Source organism: Brassica napus, chromosome A3, assembly GCF_020379485.1.
Source record: "Brassica napus cultivar Da-Ae chromosome A3, Da-Ae, whole genome shotgun sequence".
In the NCBI taxonomy this organism is placed as follows: Eukaryota; Viridiplantae; Streptophyta; class Magnoliopsida; order Brassicales; family Brassicaceae; genus Brassica; species Brassica napus.
The window spans coordinates 18,946,661-18,971,954 of NC_063436.1; the positions used below are offsets into that span (position 1 = coordinate 18,946,661).

The following is a 25,294-nucleotide window of genomic DNA, read 5'->3' on the forward strand; positions in this document are numbered from 1 at the left end:
CCAGTGTTTGATATTTAAAAATTTATGTTTTATAATATTTCTTTTACTCACGGTAAAATCAAACTTCAAAAACAAATAACCTTTTGAAAAATTAGACCCAATATCACAAAAAACTATAATTCACTAAATAACCAAAACTCCATTCTCTCTCTTACTTTCTCTTCCTATCTCTTTCTATTTTCTCTCCCAAAATCTAATTTCCCAAATTTTTTTGGTTATTTGGCAAATAAGCTCTAATCTTTTTCGTTACTTTTATTGAGGTTTGCAACAATGAACGAAACATTAACATGTCTCTGTAGCTGAAACGAAGAAATCTTGAGTAGTTTGATTGTTATGAATTAAAGCTTCTATTTTCAAATCTCAATCATCAAATCTTACACACACGCGAAGGAAATATATATATTTAGGAAGAAATCATTTAATTCCTTCAAATTAGATGGTAATATTGTGAGTTGTCCAAAAAAAAGATGTTAATATTGTGTTGCACAATTTTATGAATGAAATCAAAAAACTAAATAACAATATATTCAATATGCTCATAATGAAATGCTAAAATCATTTAATAAAATTTTAAACGTAGGTTCAATTATAACAAATTCCCACGAAAATATTGTGTATATTTGTTTTAATATAAAAAATTGTTAGGTAACAATATATTCAACATGCCCTTAATGTAATGTTACAAAAATACATTTAATAAAATTTTAAAGACATAGTATATAATTATAAAACTGGGTACTTATTTTTAATAGATAAGATTGGTTTTAAAATAGGTTAAAGATGTAAAATCTTTCAAAACAGATTAGCTGATACACGTAAAAGTGCTACACATATAAGCGATACAGTTCGACATCATGAGAAAGTATAAAATTCATGTTAGCATATGAGAATGTAAGTATTCTTAAGGCTGTATTTCTTTTAAATAAATACTGGTTCATACTTAGTTGTGTTCTAGCTAAATCAAGAACCGAAAACATATTATTAAAATATAACCAAAAAATAAATCAAACGAAAATGAAACCAACACCAAATCAATGTATCTGAACGGTTCTTATATTTCGAGAATAAAAAACTAATCAAATTGGAACCAAACTGAAAACCAAATAAGTACTGAATATTTAAAATACAGTTTTATACTTACAAATATTAATTATATTTAGTTTTAAATTTACCAAATATTTTAAAACTACTACCTATAAACCGGACTACCCAAAAAATCGGAGTATTCTATTACTTTTTATTTTAATATTTAAAATTATCTTGATTTTCTGATAGAACCGAATCACCTGAATAATTTGTATCCAAAACATCTAAATTTATCCGAGTTATGCGATATTTTATATAAAAAAAACTCCAGAATGTAACTTTTACCCCAAATATTCTAAATAATCCAAAAAATAATCGAACGATAACCAAATTGAACTCAAAATTTTAACAGGTTTCTAACATTGTTATCTGAACCAAACCAAAACCAAATGCATAAATAACCTAACGGTTACTATATCTGTTTAACCGAAAAAACGAAAACAAAACCGAAATAAATATAAATGTATATTTCATTTTTCACTAAATCTTTTAAATATCTCATTAATCAATTCTATTAAAAGGGAAGCAGTCTACATAAATCTACTTATACAAGTTGTTTGGACCCTTTACTTTTTAATATTTTGGTCTAACCCTATTTGTTATAACAAACCTTATATAACAAACCTTATTATCGAATATCTATTCCATCGTATAACAGCCTTATGCCATCGTGTAATTCACGGAAATGTATAGCATATTTATAGACTATGCCATCGTATGCCAACAGATCAGTTATATTCTCATTTATATTATCGCTTTTGACATGTAATTCACGGACCTGAAAAGCATATATAACTAAAAGATACTATTATCTTAAAAACAATATCCCGAATTAATATTTATTTTAATTTTCAACAATAATTTAAATATTGACTATTTATAGAAAAATATCTAATCTATTAAAATAGTAGTACAAAATTAGATTATCCCTTAGTTTTCCACTATATTTACAATGGCATGCCACTGAAGTTATTAATTACCCTATCTTTTAGGATTTTTGTCTTTTCTCTTCAATTAATGTATTTCCAAAATCAAATTCTAACTAAAAAATCATGGCAACAATAATTAATAAACCTAACTTTTAATATTTTTTGTCTTTTCCTTTTTATTATACATATGTGTATTTGAAAATAATTAATTCCATATATACATTTCGTAATTACATACATTATACGGTAATTATTTTACTAATTCCACATATACATAATAAATAGTATACAACAATTTCATTATACATAATCATAAAATTTTGATCCATAAAAACAGTTTATACAATAATTTTATTATATATAATCATAAAATTTTGATCCATAAAAAATAAAAATACATTTGTGTGATTTTACAGGTCGTATTCTAAATAAATGGATGATATAATTAAGGGTTTACATGATAAAATAAAACTACTCAATATAAACTATAAAATTATTGTGTTTATAAATGTCATATTAAAAAAAAATTAAACGGGTAAATTTTAAAATATATATTATCACTTATACAAATAAATATTCATTTATCAAAAAACTAACACCTGCGCGGATGCGCGGGTCAAGCTCTAGTATAGCTTTATAATAACTACACATTAAATCCCTTTTATATATTTGCTTTTATCTTTTTAAAATTTTATAGTTAATATTAAAACTATAACAAATCATCAAAAACCCCATTATATTAAAACTCATTTTACACCCATATTAATAGACCTGCAGTTTAAAACTTTGATTTTGATTTTCAACAATAATTTCAATATTGACTATTTATAGAAAAAAATCTAGCTTTATAATAACTACAGATTAAATCCCTTTTATATATTTGCTTTTATCTTTTGTAAATTTTATTTATAGTTAATATATATATATAGTTGTGTGCAACAATCTTTCCAATATCAACATATATACTTACACTTCATAATTCCTACACTATTAAACAAAGAAACATCATTTTTATAAACATTTCAACCAAATTTCAAAAACACATGCTTAATCACATCAATATAAATCATGCATGATGACTCTAATCTTAAAAAAATTATATGAACACAAAATAATGATCAATTTCAAATTTTATTTTTACCGGAAAAAAACCCGCGTTTTCTAAGCGCGGGTCAAAATCTAGTTTATAATTATAATTAAACTCATGCACAAATTTGTATTAAATTTGTGTATTAATTTAATATAATATTTTCAATTAAATCTTTGATCTGTAACCTATAAAATTTGTCAATTTAAAAATTTATACCACATGATTGAAAATATGTTATCAAAATGAACAATTGGTCTACAGATGCTATTTTGAAAGTGGAATCGGTTTGTGTTATTAAATATAGTAATCGATTTAATTTTATATTTTAATAATAGGAGTATATAACTACTTTATTTATAAAAATGTGATCAAGCTTATTTCATATATAAATTTATCAACATTTAAAATTCATTTTAAATGATCCAAACGTTTTGGGGTAGTACAATCAAAAAGTAAAAAATCTAAACCACCAATAGATTACATAATAAACTTTAATAAAAATGATAATGAAAAGAAAATGTAGGTTTAAAAGGAAAAAAAAAACAAATACGATGTACCACAATTTTTGGTTTAATAATTTAATTGAAACATGTGTTTTAAGAACTATACCTAGTATAGGTTATTGATTCAAAGACTTAAATCATACAAATAATTTGATTAACATATATCTACAATCAGAACCTAAAATAAAGTATATCTTTAGTAAAATATTTAATTTAATGTTAAATGGAGTAATGTTGTCATAAATATCACATAAGGTTAAAGTTTTTAACTAATGTTCATTTTTATTAAGAAAAATATCACAAAAATTTTGAAATTATAAATTAAATTATTGCATGCAAATTATAAAATTGTTATGTTGAAAATATTATATTAATTTATTTAAAATATGGTAAATATTAAAATTATATATCATTTATCATGTAAACCAAATATTTATATGTATAAATATGAAAATAATGGCCCGCCATTCAAGTTCTAATTATGATAATAATATAATATCCTTATCAAACTGGCTATGAGTCGGGAGAGAGAGACAGAATACAAAACAATCAAACTAGTTGTGCTTATCAAGTCACGTAGCTGACTACAATAACTGATTGCTTTCACGAAGTAGTAAGTGCCTTACTTAACTAGTTACAGAAAGAGGCATTACGACTCTCGTTGGTTCCGTTCCGATTGTCTGCATCTTTATTATATCTATTTGAAGGCAAGGATGCAATTGTATCAGCAGATCATCTACTCTCGGTTCCTAAAGATTTCGCCAACCTCGAGCAACTCCTACAGATGATAGATAGCATAAAGTTAAGAGAAAAAAACAGATTATATCCCAACATTTGTAACAATAATATTCACATTTAACTTTGAAATCGTTTAATAACATTACGAATGTTTCATACCTCATATGAATGCTCATCAGGATCCATCTCATCCCACGCATCCTGCAAACAATGATGCATGCATAACGTGAGTGAAATCACATTCAAAAGGCTAATACAAAACAAAACCAACTATTACCATGAGTCATGACACAAGGATAGTAGATAGATGGAGCCATGTACGATGTATTTCGACGATGGCAGGTTCTATGTCACAACTTTGCACTTTGGTTCTTTTCACATGCTGAGCAAAAAGTTTCATATTGTCAATCACAAAAAAAATGATTTACAGATCAAGATCCAAAAACGGTATTGTAGTAGTGAAGGGGCCTACCTGATCAGAAGTATGATCCCCATCCTCCAGATCTTCTACAGTACGCATAAAATCCCAAACCAATTCCAGAAGCCCATCAAAGAGAATTTGAGAGAACAATAAGTCCACCCACGATCTGCTAACTCAGATAAGGCAGACAATCTATCTGCTATATCCATTTTCTTCAGCTTACTTAAGAGCTCTAGCATAGGATTCATCATCTAAACAAGCAACTTCTTCGGTGCAAACGTTTCTGCCATAATCATCTTCTTGATCATCGTCATGATGGGCAAGCACATCTTCTTATAAAAGCTCATTTCTTTCCTGACATCGATCAATGCGACTTCTTGTGGGGTCGTGACAATGATGAAGGTATTGGACGATGAAGATTTGGTCGTCCAAGTTCCTGGTGGGGCATCAACCACGAGGTAATCAATCTCTCTCCAGTCGACGTCAACCACAATTACAGCTCAAGATCCAAAAACTGTCACACCAGCACTGGAGAGTTGGCTGGATCTCTGCACTTGCAGCAGCATTTGGATTTGAATCATTGCCGCAAGCTTTCCCCCAATTTCCAATATTATTTGCAGAGACTATCTCTGTTTTAAACAACAAACTTCATGGCACTTGGATAGTGTATATGAAGAAGTAGAAATTTCCCTTGCTTCAGCCACTTATCATACTCTTAACAAATCTTTAGACCCATAATTATTTTTCCCAGCTTGATTTAAGGTTCCTAGCCACTTCTTCAGCATAATGTACCTACTAAAGTCGAAGTTACGAAACTAACCAATCAACTGCCCAACCCAAGAATCCATTGGGCCACAGGTAATAACTCTGGGAGTCGTGCAGGATGAAACACTTCAAAGACAAAGAAACTCCCCATCGCATCTGTAGAACGAGCTGTACTGAACTTAAAACAAGTGACTATGTTGTTCATATGATCTTGTCGTCCATGCCAGGTATGCAATAATATCCAACAAGCTGTTTCTATGTGAATGTGCTCGTTCACGGTTTCAGCTTGCTTTGGATGTGTTTTGGAAAGGAAAGGCATAGCCTTGGCAAGCTCAAGGATACTCAGCATGACCGATAGCGGTAGATACTCATCTCTGTTTCAATTTCAACACCACTACGCGTATCAGCTTTGAGAAGATATGGATTCTTTGTACGAGGTCTCGACTTGGTTTCGTCCTTCGGCGGTTTACTGATCAGTTGCTTCACCATAAGAACATCTTCAAGTAACACATCTCAAAATCGGCTTCAACGTCTTGCTTGAACCATGTGAACTCTGCCCACGAAACTTCGGTAGTATCCCCCCACGATGTGCGCTATTCCAAGCTCCTTGAACCGTAGTAAACTGTGATTCTCTGGACAACAAAACACTGTCACTCTCACTCCCATTTGACTCTCAACGAGCAGAGATTCCAACAGAAACCACCCTCCATTATAGAACTCCTTAAACCTTTGACAGCATTTCTGGTTTCATGTAAGATACAACAGCCTGGAAACATGTCATGGCGTCTCTATATCCTCTGGTTTAGTACCAAACAGTTGTTTATCAAGTGCATCGTTTCCCAAATCCTTCTGCAGATATCTCCACCAAGCTTGTTCACACTGATCCCAAAGGCCGCAGAAGTGCATATATCATATAACTCATGGAAACTGTGCATCAACTCAGAAGCTTATCCTCTGTTCCATTCCATATAACTTTTCCAACCTGGATAGACTGCTAAAGCACCTGGCTTCCACACACGGTTGGCTTGTGGTAATGTACAGGATCGTTTCTCTTCCGCTTGTGGCTCTTCTATAAATTTCAGGGAGGAAGTGTATTCTGATGTTGCTCTCTCCACTGCTACTAACAGCTTCTCGTTATCTATTTTCCAGAAGCAGTCGTGGAGTTATGAATATATCCGATGTCTTGTGCCGCCAGAGAAAGTGCTCCTACCAAAACCTTTGTGCTAAACAGTGCTCATTCTCTCGGCAATGGCAACCAAACCTGAAGAAAACAGGAAAAAGTCAGCCCAAATCATCACAAGCTGGTACTTAAACACATATGGAAGCTCAAACCAACACTAGTATCAAACAAATCATCACAGGCTGGTACTCTCAAAAGAACAATACACCACAAAAGCAGATACATAATTCAAGTCGAGAGAGAGTAAATCGAAACCTGGATAAGGCCACTGCTTCCTGATTAGGGCAACCTGCGCATGAATCCGACTTTCCAGCAGATTCCGATTAAGACCTGGGCAATCGAATTAATTAGGTTAAGCCCACATACGAAACAGCTCATGAGCTGAAGAAAAGCTATAAAAGTATGAATTTTGCTTACGTTCGTCGGCGTTCTCTCGCATCTCTCCGTTCCGACGAAGGGGGTGACGTTTATCGCTTATTGCACAGAGAAAGTGATAAAAGACTTTATGAGGTGATGAAAGAGAGAAGGTGATTCTTTATCGCCGACTTTTATAATTATTAATTTATCTATTTATTTTTTTTCGGTTTTTACACAAATAAACTACAAAATTAGTACTATTAATTTATTATAAAACGCGAGCCGGGCCCCCACATTATTTTTTTTGGCGGCTCTCTCTAACGACTCGAGAGATTACATTCATCGCAACTTCCGGCTCTCTCTCTCTTTTCACCACCGGTGCTCGAGCTTCTTCAATGGCCGCCTTGCACCCACCGGCGCTTCCGTGGAACGACGCACCATTAGCTCCTCCGGGCCGCTACAATCTTCAAGGCTTGATGGAGAACCACGGTACTTTTCTTTTCTTTTCTTTTCTTTTGTCACATCAATGTTAAGTTCTTCAAAGCATGTATGTGATTCCTAGTTTAAGAAACGTATACACACGTAATACTTCATGTATGAACTGATATATACATGAACGTCCTTTGTTTTAATCGATTCTTGACAATCATTTTTAACATATATAGATTGTTAATACTTGCTGATTCTTGATATATGTTTTGCTAATTTACATGTAAAAAGTTGATATATACTTTGATCATTTTTTTATTAGATTCTTGAGATTTGTGTTGTTGATCTTTTATAAAAGTGAATACTACATGTAGAAGTTCATGCATGATGTGAGTGGACACACGCTCTTTGCTAAATATAGATTATTAGACACGCTCATGCATGATGTCTTCCTTCAAGGGACCCACAGTTCATTTTATGTATCGTTAACATTGAAAATACTTAATATATACATTTCTGTAATTTCTGTGTGTTCGTTTATGTTTTGTTTTTCATTTTCCTGATCATACTTTTTTTCATTTTTTACAGCATTTGTGGGTGACGCGGTAATTGAGTCTGCTGTTGGGTGGTTGAACGCTGCTCAGATAGAGGCACTCTTGCTTGCGGCTGAGGCCAACTTGATCCCTATTTCTACGGTTCCCGCACCAGAAGAGACAACAGGTTTATTTGTGTACAACACTAGAGCGTACAACGACCACAGGTATATTAATTTGTCCCTAGTTTCAGTTTTATATATTATTTATGTGCTGCTTTTTGTAACATGCAGAATGTATAATCATGTTGGTCCAACATCTCTAATTGCAAGACAAACTCTTGTCCACGGTCTCTCTTTCGTTCAAATGGGCGAAGCTATTGGTGTTAATAACAACCGCTATCGCAAACGTGTACACCGCAACTTCGCTAGGTATAAAAATCTATTTCTCTAAGTTTTTTTTTCTTTATTGTGTTAAAAAGTTTTATAATTTCATTTGATATATATAGGTTCCATCACTTGGCTATTATCCACTACAGGTTCATCGGTCTCCACGAGCTTTGAAAGGTTACATAACTACTTCGTTACCTTCCGTTTTTCTCTTTTTTGAATTTGGCATGTGGTATTTATTGTAAGCAGCTTGGTGATTAGTACCTTTGGTGATCTGATTTCTTTGCTTTACAATATTCATGTGGATAGAGAATAATCTGTAGGGGTTATGTTCACTGGCTCTTTACTTTGATGCAAATATGCTAGAGAGTAGCAAAGGGTTAGTGTGAAATGGGCATAGGTACTGCGTAAGAGTATCATAAACTTCATATTTACCTAGTCAGATACGAGTCCAAGAGTAGCAGAAATAGTGGACTAGTCAAGGAGAGATTAGGTGGATGATCGTTGGTCATAGGGTTTATACAACCACGTACTTAACAATAGAGTTGTCACTTACGGATTTGGCTAGTCCATTAGTGTCATTGTTAATACTTATCATATGCTTAATTCAGGTTTGGGCTTTCTTTATCGTCGGGTTTTTGAAACCACTTCTGCGTTAAAGAAAATAAAACCACTCGTCCTAAAGCTTTGCTACTTTTATTTGTGGTGCAGTATATCGCCAGAGTCATTGCTTGGAAGCTGGATGGGAAGAAGGATGTGCTCATATTCATAGGAAAACGTGTCATTAAGGAATTACCAGATTTCTTACATTTAAAAAAAAACTGTGTTCTTATCTTAGGTTTTTTGTACATTTACATGATTTACATTTACATTGTTTTTATCAGGTCTGAATGATTGAGTAGGAAGGTTCTAAACTCATATATGTAGCCCTGAACATTTAGATTGGTTTCAGTTGAGTAGTCAATATATAACATTCCATAAAAAATCAAAAACATTTTATCTATTAATAATAGCAATCATGATTAATTCTAAAGGTTGTGAACTTTATTTATGTCGAAAGGTTATGTGTTTTCAACAATTAAAAGTTGTGTCTTTTTATATTAAAAAATTGTGACTCTTCATATAAGTATTATTTAACCTTTAAATTGAAAAGATGTGAGACTTCAATTTGTTTTTGAAAATCTATAAATAGGCTATATACATGCCTTTTCAAAGCATAATTTTCACTAATCAAATAAAATGGTTGAAAGGTTGTGTTTTAATTCTAAAAATTGCATCATTTGAAAATAAAATGTCAATTTATATTTGTGTGTTTCCAAAATGTCATTTTAAAAAGTATTAGCTTTAAAAGTTGTGTCTTTTCATCAAAAATGATATATTTGTTATTTTGTTTTCATAAATTGTTAAATATCCCAAAAAGTGTAATTGTACAGTTATTTGTTTCAAGAGTTGTGTATCAGTGTGTAAAAATCGTGTCTTTCCATTGTAAAATAAAAATTATTTTTAAAAAAAAAATAGCTAAGGTATCAGTTATTTTTTTTAACTAATGTGTCTATGTAAATTATATTGTATAGGTATCTTTTAAAATAGTTACCTATAAATTAAAAAGATGTAATTATTCATATACATCTTTGAAATTTTTTTAAAATAGTTAATGTGTCTTTCTGTAATAAAAGTGTTTTTTAACTAATGTGTCTATTCAAATTAGATTTTAAAAGTATTTTTTTAGAATAATTATCTATAATTCCAATGGTTGTGAATTCCTATTGAGTTGCAATGTCAATCTTTAGATAATTTTTAGAATGAATCATTGCAATCTTTGGTGATTGACAATTATAATTGTTGGTGATTATAGCTTTTGGTGATGAATCATTGTAACTTTTAGTGTTAACTATTGCAATGTTTGATTATCAACTTTTACAACTTTTAATTTTTTTATATAAATAATTGTGAACAATGACAAATCCCAATCTAAATAACAAAAAAAAAAAGAAAAAAAAAACATCACAACAATCACAAATATATTAGAAAAAAGTTAGTCTTTGTTCAAAGACCAGTAAATAGGATTATTGTTATGCTCGGAACCCAGCAAACTTTAAATAAACAGGGATGCGACTTGCGAGTATACTAGCTTTTTCCACGAGATTTTGTTTCAAGGAGATTGCCATTTATGCAATTACGCATATGCCAAGTCAATTTCAGATTAATCATTTAACCGGGAAAACTAGATGTTACAATTATCTTTTTGATGCGTAAGGACAGAATTTCAGACAATCTGATAACCAGAAACAAATAATGATAATAATTTTGGAGCGCTGTGAGCGTGTTCTACCCTCCTCTTACAAATCCTTTAAATTTTACCATTCGAATGATAAAAAAAACTTTTAAATTAAAATGAAAAGACAAAATATATTTTGTAATAATATCATTTTAAAATAACTACCTTTAAATTAAAAAGCTGTTACTATAAATATAAGTATCATATCAAAATAACCAAAATTTAAATTGAAAAAATGTGACTATTTATAATTGAAAAGTTGTGATTATTCATATAAGTATTATTTCAAAATAACTAATTTTATATTGAAAGATGTGACTATTTAAATTGAAAAGTTGTGACTATTCATTTAAATATCATTTAAAATAACTACTTTTAAATTGAAAAATATGACTATTCAAATAGATCTTTAAAAATCTATAAATGTACGTGATAATTGCCAAAGTAAAATTTTCACTAATCTAATAAAATGGTGAAGAAAAAGAGTTATATGATGTTATCTGAATACACATTTTTAAAAAATATTCAAATGAAACGTTGTCAACGAAAAATAGTAAGAAAAAAATTTCGTATTTGGATAGCCAAAAATCATAAACAAAGCAAAGAAGTTATTAGTTTTAATTTTAATTTTCTTTTACTGGATGAAAATATTTGTTTTCCATACTTACAGATATTTCGCATTTGTGATATGTAGTTTTCATAATTTTCATGAACACATGATTCATGTCCAATTTTCATACACGAATTTCAGTCATGTCACTATAATGTCTTCTTCTTTCTTTCTCTGGTCCTCTGAGCCATGAACCAACCGTATTACGAGGGTTCATGATTTATTCACTGAAACGTTCGGAATTGTACGGTCTCGTCATCATATGTATCGTACATCGTCCGACGGTCGTCGTCTCGGCACTTTAACGTACGAGCTCGTAATCTCATTAGGGCAACATTATTGGTTCTACAAAATTTTGTCCTTAGAATAAATTAATATTATTTTTTAGTTAAGGACAAATGCATAAGGACTTTTTTAATTTTGTTGATTATTGGTAGGACAAAAATAGTCCTTAGTATATTTTATAATATTTATTTGAGACAAACGTTTGATCAAAATGTGTTTGCTTCTTTTGTTTGGTAGGATGGATAGAATATGAGACAAATGTTTGATCAAAATGTGTTTGCTTCTTTTGTATGGAGAGAACGAGAGAAGGTGAACTTGTTATGCTAAACATGTTTTGACAGGGAACAAGATCATCTCAACAATGAAACGTGAAGCAGAAATAAGTAGAGTAAATCTTTGATTACAAACTATATAAAAAAGTAGTTTCTATGTTCTACGTGCAAGAGACTCCTCCTTGCACAATCAGAACAACGATCACAAAATCAAATCCACATACCCGAAACCAAAAAAAAAAGAACAGAACAATTAAGAAAAAATCAGATAATGTTTGCCCCTGCATCCAGATTTGCCCAGCAAAATCAGCTCAACCACAATCTTTCCCTCTACGCCTGCAAGAATCAAGCAACAAGAACCCAGAAGAAAGTATTACAACTTGCACATATATAAGAAGAAAATAAATAAAACAAATTGTGGTTTGGCAAGAGAAACGTTATAAGCAAGAGAAAAAGAACAGGAACTAGTTGTCAAGTGTCTGTCGGATTCTCTCGGGAGCTCATTCTCCTACGTACCATCTCACCCAGTAACATAGCAAAATAAATATGAACTGATTAAGCTAAAACCAAATTGGGAAAAACACAGAGCTTACAAACCCAATGAAGAAGAGGGGACAAAGTAAACTTTGTGGGTAACTCATTCAGGTGAACCATTGATCTGAATATCAAAGTAAACTTTGTGGGTAACTCCTTCTAAATCCTCTCCTACCTGATAAATCCCACAAGGCAGAGAAACCCCAATTACAAAGTCTGACCACATCTTTACAAAACCAAAAAATGCAAATGAGTTCAAGTTCAATGCTCACCCGATCAGCAACCTTCTCATTGACCATGGGATCAGTAACATCAGTCAATTTAATCTGAGTTGCATTAGTGAAACCCAGAAATCGTAAGTAATGTAGCAAGCCCAGATCGATAAACTATAAGAAAAGTGAGGAGCAAGGATCAAAAGTTTTAACCTGGATGAGGGCAAGTGTGACGCAGTCATCGGAGACAGTCTCGAAGAGGCGGAGGAGAGACATCTCGTGATGTTGGAGGCTAGGATTCAGCCTCTGCCTGATGATAGGCGTCGAAGAAAGGGTCCAGAGAAGTAGCCTCTGCCTGAAGCTATGGCTTCCCTTCTTCAGTTGCTGGGGATCATCGCGCCTTCCGCCATCGATCTTCAACTCTCTCTCTCTCTTCTCAAAGAGACAAGGCCCAAAGGGCAACACGTGAATCATTTCTCAAACCAAAACGCTTCCACCATTCCCTTGCCGACACGTATCACCTAAGGACAAAAAAAAATATGTTAGCCAACGACAAACCGCGTCCGTCCCAGCGAAATTATACAATTTTTATTTAAATAAAATCATATAAAGCCTAACGACTTCCTCTATCATACCCCATTAATGTTGCCCTTAGTATGGCATCGTAATGATACCGATACACTCGAACGAGTATTAAATAATTATATGAACCACTAGAATCTTGCAATGCCATAGTTACGTGCCGGCTGCTGTTTTCTTATTTTCCATTAAGGAACTTTCTGAAAATTGATATTCAATCGAAAATTATAATAAGAAACGTAGCACACTACAGTTCCACGTTTTGGTGTCACACCCATTAACCAACGAAACAGCATTAGTTTCAATGATCAACAAGTTTCAATGATTAACGTGGCGGCCAATATGCATTATAATTTACTTATTTTATTTTTTGGTTTAAAAATTATTTGATAATTCTGTTATTTAACTTAAACATGTGCACTATGTAACCGATCTTCACTATAAGTTAACAGTTCCCATATTAACCTTCAGTAATTAAGATTTAGACAAGATACCAAAAACATACTTTCACGATTTTGAGATACAGAAGAGAGACTAAAAGATTAGAAAATGAGATGGACGAAGAATATAAATGAAGACCATGAAAACAATAATATGAAAAGAGATAAAGAAACCAAGTATATTAAAAAAAAAGTTTCTGCTATAAAAAAAGTTCAATATATAAGATCATGAAAAGTACATCATTTGCTATTCTAGAAGATATGTGTTGTTTGAGAATGAGACTTTTGAGAGAGGAGTTACAATTAAAACCAAGAGAATGATTTTCAAACCCGAAGAGAATCATAAAGCCTTTATTATTAGTCTTATTATTCTCAGACCTAAACCAACTGTACGGAATGCCAGCGGCTAAGGCTATGATTGGTTTTCCCGCTACCACCCGCAAACGCAGCTTTTGCGGTTGGTAGCGGTTGTTGGCGTTTTGCAACAATCGCTCAAACCGCTCCAAACCGCTCCAAATCGCTCTGAACCTCATAAATTCAAAAGCTGGTTCCAGCTAGCGTTTGCGGTTGCGGGCGGTTGCGGGAGGATAAAAAAAATTTCTTTTTTTCCAAAACAATATAAATACAAAAATAAAATTATTCAATAAAAAAGTTAAATTGGAATTATAAAAATGCTAAAATATATCTATTATATTTTAATTAATATTATAAAACTTTAAAACAAAAATATTTTCTATATTTTAAAAAAAAATAAACTATAACTTTCTAAATATAACTTTTATATTTATTATAATATTATTATTTTTGATATTTTTATAATTGTATAAAATGTAAATATTGTTAATTTATTATTTAACCGCTGCTGCACTTGGTAGTTAACCAGTCATAAGTATCCCGCAAACGCACCAATTTTTAACTGCAGAACCAGTCGTACAAATCTCTTAAAACCGCTAGAAACCGCAACCACCCGCATCCGCAAACTCCCGCAACCGCAACCGCAACCGCTGCGGTTGAACCAGTCAGGCCCTAAGTAGACAGCGGCCATGACCCGTGAGGAACATCTGAATCTTGACTCGACCGACTCTATCGATGAAATAAACGGTGAACCAGTAACCAGGGATGGTGGAGCACACGGCTACAATGGCTGCGACCTTAGCCGCTTGGCCTGCTTCGAAGGCAAGTCATAGACATTTGTCATATTGGCAGGTTTGTCGGATAAGTTGACGATTTGAGAGAGGAGGAGGTTGCTTGTATAGAAGACGACGTCCACTAGGAACCAATTGGCTGAGGCTGCGAAGAGGTCACGGCCGTGGAGGCTGAAGAAACGTCGAGAAAACAGTTTGTAGGAGGAGTAAGAAGAAGTAGACGGTGGTGGGTGTGGTGTCTCCGATGATGAATCTTCAGCTACTTGAGATACTTTGTATATGGACATGACTTTTTGCAGGTCTTTTTCGGCTTGGAAAGCATTCTTCTCAACTAATGCTGTGTATCGCAATATCGCATGCGACTTTAAAATTTTAGTGACTGACCTTTTGATTTGATTATTTAGTAGAAACAATTGAAAATTTTGTAAAGATCTATTACTCGTAATTCTTCGTAAACCATACAAAATATACAATTTTTTTATTTTTTAGCTAGTGGAGAAGGTTAAGATTTATAGTCAAACTTTTGTTAGAAGTTACGTAGCAACCTTAAAAAGAGAGAGTATTATGTCAAAGCTCAATAAAATGTAACTTATTATCAATACCAACTATAAATAATTGAGATGTCTTCTACTTGAAAATCCAATAAATGCAATCAATAATTTTTTTTTTTTTTTTGAAACTGAATCAATCAATAATTTTAAAAAATGTAAATCTATAATTTATCAACATACAGTAGTTAGCTTTTATATAATTTTTGTTTTATATTATAAAAATTGTCAGTGCATGTTGTATAAGAACTCTTCTGAAAATTCAAAGCAATATTCTTAATGCTAACATGAGTCGACACACATTTGTTACGCTATCCAATCTATTTGATATTCTTTCTAAAGAAACAAAGCATGTAAAAATATATAAGAATAATAGTTATTTTTGGCAAACACAGAAATATAAATTTTTCAAAAAGAATACTGACTACTACTATTATTTCCTTTTTATTAGTAAAATTACTTTGATGTCATGCAAAAATAATTAAAATTTATTCAAAAATTGGTTGGAACTATATAATTGTAAATTTTTATTTGAACTTGTAAAATGCTATAGGGCTCTTAGCTCCCTATCATTAGATCTTACAATAAGACGAGAAAATATTTAATAACTTCTTAAATAATTAGTATATTTAAAAACAGTTAATTGTTCATCTTGGCACAATACATATCATATGACACAATGATTTACAAATATAGTTGCATACAATCTAAGTTTATAATATGAGTACTTTTTCAAAACCAATTGTTATAAAAATCATTTTATAAAATATATTTTTGTAAAATGAGTTTCCGTGCGATATCGCACGGGTTCCTTGCTTAGTATATTAAATAATATATATAAAAAATTAAGTTGTAAGTCTATAATAAACTCAAATTTAACATCTATCGTCCATGGTTAGAAGTAACTTGCTGAAGAAGCTACAATGGCAGCTTATATTGATCAGTATCGGTTTTGGTTTTGGTGTTGGTTTCAGTATGGTTCTGGTGTCTGACGGAAATAGAGCGTTCAACAATGGGTTTCAAGTAGCGATCATATTCGGTTTTGTTGTTGCAACGATCATTAATTACTTCATTGCACAGATGAAAGGGAACATTGGATGGAGAATCTCTCTAGGGTTAGATTGTGTCTCTGCAGTAATTATCATGATGATCGGAGCTCTGAATCTTCCTGACACTCTAAACTCCCTCATCAAACGTGGCTTCCCTTAAGAGTCAAAGCAAATGATTCAATCTATCCAAGGAACCGATAAAGTAGAAGAAGAGTTTCAAGATCTCATTGATGCAAGTGAGAAGTCTAAGCAAGTGAAACATCCATGGAAGGACATCTCAGTTCCACGTTACAGACCACAATTGATCATGACTTGCTTTGTTCCTTTCTTCCAGCAGCTTACCGGAATCAATGTCATTACACTTTAAGAGCCCGTTCTGTTTTAAACCTAGGGTTCGGTAGTAAAGCCTCGCTCATATCGGCTATGGTAACTGGAATCATCGAGATCTTGTGTACATTTGTCTCTGTTTTTACAGTTGATAGGTTCGGAAAAAGAGTTTTTTTTTTCCTCCAGGGAGGTATTCAGATGCTTATCTCTCAGGTAATACAAAAACTAACCATAACCCTACTTTACGTTTCTTGGCAAACACTCAATCTCTCAAAAATCATCATTTGTGTTGTAGATCGCTATTGGAATCATGATTGGAGTCAAATTCGCAACGGCTGGAACAGGGAACATACAAAAACCAGCTAACAAATTTGATTATTTACCTTATCATCTTTGACCAAGATGATGTATAGATCTCCAAAATATTATTTGACTACAGAGGAATGATGAGCAACGTGCACTCATCTTTAAAACGGCACTAACAAACTACTCTCTCTCTCTCTCCATTTCATTTTAGTTGTTGTTTTAGGTTTGTGTAAACAAATTAAGAAAACATTTAATTTTATATATTTTTTAAAAAATCATCATTATCTATAATACCGAACCATATTTCTACTAATAAAAAATACAATAGCATATAAATTCATAAATTTTGCATTGAAATTAGGGGTAGCCAAATTAATCGAACCCAAAACCCCAAATCCAGTCCAATCTGATAAAAACTAAACCGAACCGATCTGAATCCGACATAAATACCAAATAGATCTTGCTTTATGGTATTTTGGGTTACAAGTATTATCCAAACCGAACCTAAATAGATACCCGATAGAACCCGAAACATTCACAGTCATAAAAAGAACTTGTACCAAACATGATCTCAATTCCTAATTTGTATCCAAAATACAGTAAGATATTATTGACATCTAAAATAAATATATATTACATAAAGGTTGATGGTTGAAGGTGGCAGTTGAAGCTTGAAGTTTTTAGATTTTGGTTTTGTTTTCAGTGAATAATGTTTTGCATGAACTTTTTTTTTCAAATCGATTTTACTTATGTTTTGTTTACAAAATTGGTACAAATCAGGTATTTTAAAACCGAAAAACCGATTTTACTTATATTTTGGTTATAAAGTAGATACAAATCAGAAAATTTTAAACCGAAGAATCGATTGGGACCCGGAACCAAAAATTCATCGGGTTGTACCGGTTCTTTGAAGATTTGTTATCTTCGACCTGAACCCGATAGAACCTGAACCGGTCCCAAACCGAACTTTTATATAACCCGAATGATTTTGATAAACCTGAAAAACCGAAATCTGATTGGACAAAACCGAAATCGATTGGAACCCTGAATGCCCAGACTTAACTGAAATTATAAAATGACACTTTTTAAAATGAAAATTTTAATGTACAACGACAACTAAGTTGAAACTGAGTGAGTATGTCTCTATCGCTTAAACCACTCATTTTGAGACATGTACATACTTGTGGTTGAACCTTTTGAGATTTTAGGCTTTTTGATATCACATTTTTTTTTGGTCTACAAAAGGATTTTTTTTTTCACAATGGATAGCACACATTACACAAAAGTTTGCATCATATATAATCTGTAAGAAATTGCATTGTTTGAGATAACCTCAGATCTGAATGTATAAATCTTAAAACCTTAACCAGTATGATAAGTTGCTTCCAATGTTTTTAATTGTGGTTTAGTGACAAGTCACTGACAACCAAACATCGTGTGGCTTTTAATAAAGATACAACTTGTTTTGGGTTTAAACGTTGAGAGAATCAATTTTCTAACAGTTTTTAGTTAAGGAATTATTTCATTATAAAAATACTTAAGGCTTTTGACCCAAAAAAATAATACTTGGGTTAAAAATAGATAGGCTGATTTTTGAGGGTTTCTTTCACTAATATATAAGATCAGAAGGTTGACGAAAACAAAGATAAATAAAACCTATAAAAAGACACGAGATCTACGGAAGCAGATAAGATCCAGAGGAATAGGCCAGTGGAAGACCAACAACAGCTGTTCTTCTTTTCCCCGACCACAAAGTCACTCGACAGTTGATTCAAATCCTATAAATTCCAACTGCTCTTCTTCATTTTCAATATCAAACGTTTCTTGCCTTATTCGAACAATATCTGTTCTGCTCAACACTGACTCTTCCACGACGTCGGAGAAATGGCTGGAGGGTTTGTCAGTCAAACGCCGGGAGTTCGAAACTATAATTACAAATTGACACCTAAAGTGTTCATAACATGTTTCATCGGTGCTTTTGGTGGTCTCATCTTCGGATACGATCTCGGGATCTCAGGTTTTGTTTTCAAGTCTTGTTCTTTTTTTGATCTGATCTAGGAAATATTGGTTGTGTGATTTAGTTTTTTTTTTTGTTATTGCTTGTAGGAGGGGTAACCTCAATGGAGCCGTTCTTGAAAGAGTTTTTCCCTCACGTGTACAAAAAGATGAAGAGCGCACATGAGAATGAGTACTGTCGTTTCGATAGTGAGCTTCTCACTCTCTTCACTTCGTCTCTCTATTTAGCGGCTCTGGTCTCTTCCTTATTCGCCTCCACGATAACCCGAATTTTTGGAAGGAAGTGGTCTATGTTTCTTGGTGGTTTCACCTTCTTTGTCGGCTCTGCTTTCAACGGCTTTGCCCAAAACATAGCCATGCTTCTCATCGGTCGTATTCTACTCGGTTTCGGTGTCGGATTTGCCAATCAAGTAAGTTTCTAAAAACTTTTTATGTTTAAAAAAAAAATACAGTTTATCTTGGTTGCATAAAAATATCATTAAATGAAACTAATTCAACCAATTAAAAAAAAACAATATTTTGTAATTGGTCACAAAGTTCAAGTGATATTTAATTCTTTCTAGAATAAAAAGAACATCAATTATTTTGAAACAAATTTTTGTCTCTAAACACCACTTAAAATGATACGAATGGAGTATATAAAATGTTAGATCCAATCTATTTATAGCCTATTGATTTTAAGTTAAAAATTATAATATTTTATTTCCACCATGGTAGAAGTAACTTGACAGAGAAGTTACAATGGCTGCTTATACTAATTGGTTTTGGTTTCAGTCTGTTCCGGTTTATCTGTCGGAAATGGCACCTCCGAATCTTAGAGGAGCCTTCAACAACGGGTTTCAAGTAGCAATCATATTTGGTATTGTTGTTGCAACGATCATCAATTACTTCACTGCACAGATGAAAGGGAACATTGGGTGGAGAATCTCCCTAGGGTTAGCTTGTGTCCCTGCAATGATGATCATGTTCGGAGCTCTGATCCTTCCCGACACTCCAAACTCCCTCATCGAACGTGGCTTCGCTGAAGAGGCCAAGGAAATGCTTCGATCTCTCCGAGGAACCGATGAAGTCGAAGAAGAGTTTCAAGACCTCATTGATGCAAGCGAGGAGTCTAAGCAAGTGAAACATCCATGGAAGAACATCTTGCTTCCACGTTACAGACCACAGTTGATCATGACTTGCGCCATTCCTTTCTTCCAACAGCTTACCGGAATCAATGTCATTACATTTTACGCTCCCGTTCTGTTCCAAACCCTAGGGTTCGGTAGTAAAGCCTCGCTCTTATCAGCTATGGTAACGGGTATCATCGAGCTCCTGTGTACCTTCGTCGCTGTTTTCACAGTTGATAGGTTTGGAAGAAGAGTCTTGTTCCTCCAGGGAGGTATCCAGATGCTTATCTCTCAGGTAATGCAAAATTCTAAACCCTAACCCTAGCTCTACTTTACGTTTCTTGACGAACACTCAATCCCTCAAAAAATCGTTATTTGTGTTGTAGATCGCTATTGGAATCATGATTGGAGTCAAATTTGGAACAGTTGGAACAGGGAACATAGGGAAAACAGATGCTAATGTTATCGTGGCACTGATCTGCATCTATGTAGCGGGTTTCGCCTGGTCATGGGGACCGTTGGGATGGCTGGTCCCTAGTGAGATATCTCCACTAGAGATCCGATCAGCAGCACAAGCCATAAACGTAGCGGTCAACATGTTCTTCACATTCCTTGTAGCTCAGCTCTTCCTTACGATGCTTTGTCACATGAAATTCGGACTGTTCTTCTTCTTTGCGGTGTTTGTCTTCATAATGACGATATTCATCTACTTGATGTTGCCTGAGACGAAGAATGTACCAATCGAAGAGATGAACAGAGTGTGGAAGGCACACTGGTTCTGGGGAAGATTTATTCCTGATGAAGCTGTTGGTGTTAGTGCTGCTGAGTTGCAACAAAAGGCGGTGTGATGATGGAACAAAGTTTTCTTTGGGCAAAAGACTTGTGAGAAAACTTGAAAAGAGAAAGGTGATGATTCAAAGGATGAAATGTCGAATAATGCTGCTCTGCTTTTGTTAAGCAGAGACTTAGCTTTCAGTTAGTTTATTCTTTCGTTCTTATTAAATTTCTCTTTGTTGCAATTGAAGTTTCGACCTAAAGCAAGTTAAGAAAAAAAAATGAAAACTGAAATCAGTTTGCCTTATGTTTTTGTACTCTTATTTAACATTCCTGTTAATATATTTATTTGGAAAAAAAAAAGAGTTCTAATGCTAGATCGAGAAACGAGAATAGTTCAGTAGATATTTGAGTTTTGTCCAAAAGGGGTAGGTACCATTCTGTTACAACAATTTTTAGGTAGAAGTAAATGAAACATTTTTAAAAGTGTTCTAATCCATTAATTTTGGAATATCAGATTAGTAGATGACAAACCAATTTTATAGTGGAACAATTATGAATTGGATTCAGGTATTACATTACTGTACATTAATTCTAATTAAAAACTAGTTTTAATTGGATTTGACTCATATTCCTCATCTTTTAATAGAAACTTTTCGTTATTAGAAACTTTCATAGCATGCCAAATTGACAAAGACAAAACTAAAATTTCCTTAGTATAAAAACATAAGGGCCGTATATGGGCCGAAGCCCAAATAGTTTAATCATCGTTCATGAACCACAAACAGTCTCTCTCTCCCAGCGACGGTTCATTTCTTCCTCTTTGACCAAATCCCACAGACTCCGTCATGTCCTCCGACGGAAACTCCACCGCCGCCGCGGCGGTCGAAAAGATGTTCTTCTGTTACCAATGCAACCGAACAGTCACAATCTCAACCTCCTCCACCTCCTCCGATCCCTTCTGCCCTCTCTGCTCCGGTGGGTTTCTCGAAGAATACGACGAACCAAACCCTAATCCACCCCCAAATCTGAACCCTAGCGGAGGAGGCTTCTTCCCCATGTCCGATCCTTTCTCCACCTTACTCCCTCTCCTATTCGGCTCCAACCCCTCGATGCAGCCTCGCTCCACGCGAAACGACGCGTTCGATCCGGTGTCGTTTCTCCAGAACCACCTCCAGCATCTCCGATCCAGCGGCACGCACGTGCAGTTCGTGATCGAGAATCACCCCTCCGATCAATCAAACCGAGTCCCGGGGAACCTCGGGGACTACTTCTTCGGCCCTGGACTCGAGCAGCTGATTCAGCAGCTCGCGGAGAATGATCCTAACCGGTATGGAACTCCTCCGGCGTCGAAATCGGCCGTCGACGGGCTGCCGAGTGTTAAGGTGACGAAGGATATGGTGAGGTCGGAGATGAACCAGTGCGCCGTTTGTATGGATGAGTTTGAGGACGGTGGGGATGTAAAGCAGATGCCTTGCAAGCACGTGTTTCATCAGGATTGTTTGATGCCGTGGCTGGAGTTGCATAACTCTTGTCCGGTCTGTCGGTACGAGTTACCCACGGATGATCCTGAGTATGAGAGTAGGGGTCAGGGTCAAGGAGGGGAGGCTAGTGGGGCTGTGGAGACGGGGAGGAGGTTTAGTATACAGGTGCCTTTGCCGTTTAGGGGACTTGATGGTGAGGGTTCTGGGTCGGGTGCACCTGGAAGTGGAGGTGGAGCTAATCTCGAGACCAGGGGGGATGATTTGGATTGAGGTTTGTGTCTCTTGCCTTAGTAAAAATCCTTTGCTTGAACTAGACTACTTACTGTTTTAGACTGCAAGAACTTTGTCGATGTGTGGCTAACTATGTTAACTTCATGCTCGGGTCGTTTCATCGGTATGTATTAGGTTGAAGTCGAATTTTCGTGTTAGGCATCTGTTTTGCAATTGTGAGCTCAAATGTTGCTGTGCTTGATCAAGAAGTTCTATAGGGATAGAGTAGTTCCTGGCTTGCTCTTGGTGGTTCTCTCTGTTAGCAATATATATATCATTGCTTATTAGATATCTTGGGCATTCTGAGTAATGCGCTAACCTTGGATATTGGACTCAGTAGACGTATTAGTCATGGAGATATTGGTCTTAAGGTTTGTATAGTTATTTGAGTTAGCATTTAAGGATTTGGTTAATCCATTAGTGTAATTGTTAATGGATTTAGACCTTTCTTTATTTGTGGAAATCACTTTGCCTTTGAAGAAAATGAAACCACTTGTCCTAAAGCTTTGCTACTTTCATCTGTGGCGCAGTATGGCCAGAGTCATTGCTTGTAGATTGGATTGGAAAAATGATGTGCACAAGTTCTCAGGAAAAAGAAAAAAGTGACGTTGAGGTTTTACCATATTTTGTACATTTACCAACAAAAAAAAAGAAGTCATGTTCTCGTCTGTACCTTTTTGGGATTATAACGATTGTGAGTTTAAAGAAAAATCGCAATATTTCATTCAAGTGCTATTTTGTTTATTTTCTCAGTCCATGATTGGGGTATGTGAAATCGAGATCCCTATACACGATTTTGATTCACTCATCAAACTTTAAACATATATGACTTGCAAAATTCGGACACATACTGAAAATATAAACAGTCCCTTGTGGTGTGTTTCGTGAACTTTGTATCAAACGACTTTACAGCTTTTTGTTCTCAAACTTATCCTATATTACACGTAGTCACAAATGTGCAACATTTTTCCCATTGTTTTTTTCAGCTTTTCTTCTTATATGGTAATGGCATGTATGATGCGGGAACCAACAAAAAATGGCTATCTATTCGTTGCTTGTATCTGTTTAGTTGGGCATCACTATTGATAGAAAAATTGATTATAATCATTTTTTTCTTCTGCTTATCTGACAATGTTTAAAATTTGAAACCATCAGTTTAACAGAAAACACACAAATAGGACATAATCGTCATTTCAGGACATGTGAGGTGCTGAAAATTCACCTTTCTCAAAATTCAGTTGGTGGCCAAAAACCAAAAACATTTAAGGGTTTTTGCACTAGATATACATGAAACATTTTTTAATTAGGTAAATGGCTAAAAGACTATTCATTTTTTGGTAATACCAATACTATCCCTAGTTCTATGGTGAGCGGGAATATATGTGTAGATATTTTGTCTGACACGTCGTTCAGACAACCGGTTAACACGCTTTGTAATAATTATGACATCTCCTTGGGATTGTATCAAACGGTAGTGCAAAAACTTAACAAAAATCCTAATTAACATCTACTATCTTTCTTAGATCTTATCAGACCCTTCATTTTCCCTCATTTTTCTATCACCCAAAAGTTGTAAACCTTAATTGAGAGATGGTGGGTTCTCGACTACTTGCGTGTGTGTAGTCTGTCGTCTTTCTTCTACCTCCGACTGCTTCATCTCCTCACTTCCTCTTCGAAACTCCAATTATCTCCCTCTCTTGGCCGAGAGTTTCGATTAATCCCTTCCCGATGTTCTTATTCGTTCCGTCGGATGGAATCTCCTCCGGCTTCGTCTTCGTCTCCGATGTCGGTAACCGCTTCGGAAACCGATTCCCTAGCGAAGGATCTGCAGAATCAAAATCTGGGAGCTGTTGATGAAGGTGCTAAGATCAAACGGAAGCTCGAAGATTTTAACTGGAACCACTCCTATGTTAAGGAGTTGCCTGGTGATCCCAGAAGCGATGTTACCTCGCGTGAGGTAATTCAAAGGATGAATCTTTTGTTATGTGGTTAAATCTGTAGTCATCAAGTTCGTATTTTTATCTAGTTTGTTGTTGAATGGTAAACGTCGCCCACACGCTCCAAGAACATGTGGGCCTCTTTCTTTTTCGGCGTCTCTTTGTTTCAGATTTTTTCTGAGTTTCTAAGAGTTTGTATCCAATTCAATCGCTGATTACATGCGGTTCAAGCGCTGCTTCGGCGCTGACATCAACGGCTCTAGCAAGTAGCAGACAGCAATCATCAGCTACCAGAAACGCTTCTCTTGGATTCTCCCCAACCCCTTTCTTCAGGTAACGCCACTTACTTGCATGTTTCCACATAAAGTCAGAGAAACGTAACATACATTCGATGTGTTGCAGGTAGATTTGGTCACAACAGTTTATATTGAAGATAAAGAGTGAGTCTTCTTCTATCTCCCTCTCTTAATATTTTTCTGTTATGTAGCATTAGGTTGAATATAAATAGTTGAAATTGTGTTGCCACTAATAACAGTTAATGTTCATAGCATTCACATTGCTTCAGGTTTGTTTCCAAGGAACTATCTCAAGAAGCGCACCAGTATTTTCTTGATTAGAACTGGTAGACTGGTAGTACTACTTTGGTAAATGAAAAGCATTGGTGCTGTTTCATATGTGGTACAGAAGGAGAAAGAGGAA

General features: G+C 34.2%; 4 protein-coding genes and 1 long non-coding RNA gene across 5 annotated transcripts; 3 read left to right on the top strand and 2 right to left on the bottom strand.

The window, feature by feature from the left end:
- Positions 1 to 4,075: 4,075 nt before the first annotated feature.
- Positions 4,076 to 7,255, bottom strand: LOC125607022. Its single transcript, XR_007338268.1, has 6 exons — positions 7,130 to 7,255; positions 6,968 to 7,042; positions 4,819 to 6,793; positions 4,624 to 4,728; positions 4,506 to 4,547; positions 4,076 to 4,386 (listed from the first exon to the last, which is right to left on the bottom strand). It is a non-coding gene; the product is annotated as an uncharacterized LOC125607022 (long non-coding RNA).
- Positions 7,256 to 7,320: 65 nt separating this feature from the next.
- LOC111203999 lies at positions 7,321 to 9,893 on the top strand. The gene is made up of 5 exons (XM_048776522.1): positions 7,321 to 7,558; positions 8,087 to 8,258; positions 8,325 to 8,462; positions 8,540 to 8,597; positions 9,132 to 9,893. The coding sequence occupies exons 1-4, from the start codon at positions 7,465 to 7,467 to the stop codon at positions 8,592 to 8,594; spliced, it is 459 nt and encodes a 152-aa protein (XP_048632479.1). The 5' UTR covers positions 7,321 to 7,464; the 3' UTR covers positions 8,595 to 8,597; positions 9,132 to 9,893.
- Positions 9,894 to 11,969: 2,076 nt separating this feature from the next.
- Positions 11,970 to 13,305, bottom strand: LOC125607023. Its single transcript, XM_048776523.1, has 4 exons — positions 12,825 to 13,305; positions 12,672 to 12,725; positions 12,463 to 12,574; positions 11,970 to 12,201 (listed from the first exon to the last, which is right to left on the bottom strand). The coding sequence occupies exons 1-3, from the start codon at positions 13,083 to 13,085 to the stop codon at positions 12,503 to 12,505; spliced, it is 387 nt and encodes a 128-aa protein (XP_048632480.1). The 5' UTR covers positions 13,086 to 13,305; the 3' UTR covers positions 11,970 to 12,201; positions 12,463 to 12,502.
- Positions 13,306 to 18,694: 5,389 nt separating this feature from the next.
- On the top strand, positions 18,695 to 21,227 carry LOC125607024 (sugar transport protein 4-like). Its single transcript, XM_048776524.1, has 4 exons — positions 18,695 to 19,022; positions 19,112 to 19,431; positions 19,796 to 20,425; positions 20,517 to 21,227. Exons 1-4 carry the CDS (start codon positions 18,890 to 18,892, stop codon positions 20,976 to 20,978), a joined length of 1,545 nt encoding a protein of 514 aa, XP_048632481.1. The 5' UTR covers positions 18,695 to 18,889; the 3' UTR covers positions 20,979 to 21,227.
- A 448-nt stretch (positions 21,228 to 21,675) lies between these two features.
- Positions 21,676 to 23,387, top strand: LOC111214174 (E3 ubiquitin-protein ligase RING1-like). The gene is made up of 2 exons (XM_022716521.2): positions 21,676 to 22,659; positions 23,189 to 23,387. The coding sequence occupies exon 1, from the start codon at positions 21,753 to 21,755 to the stop codon at positions 22,656 to 22,658; it is 906 nt and encodes a 301-aa protein (XP_022572242.2). The 5' UTR covers positions 21,676 to 21,752; the 3' UTR covers position 22,659; positions 23,189 to 23,387.
- Positions 23,388 to 25,294: the final 1,907 nt, after the last annotated feature.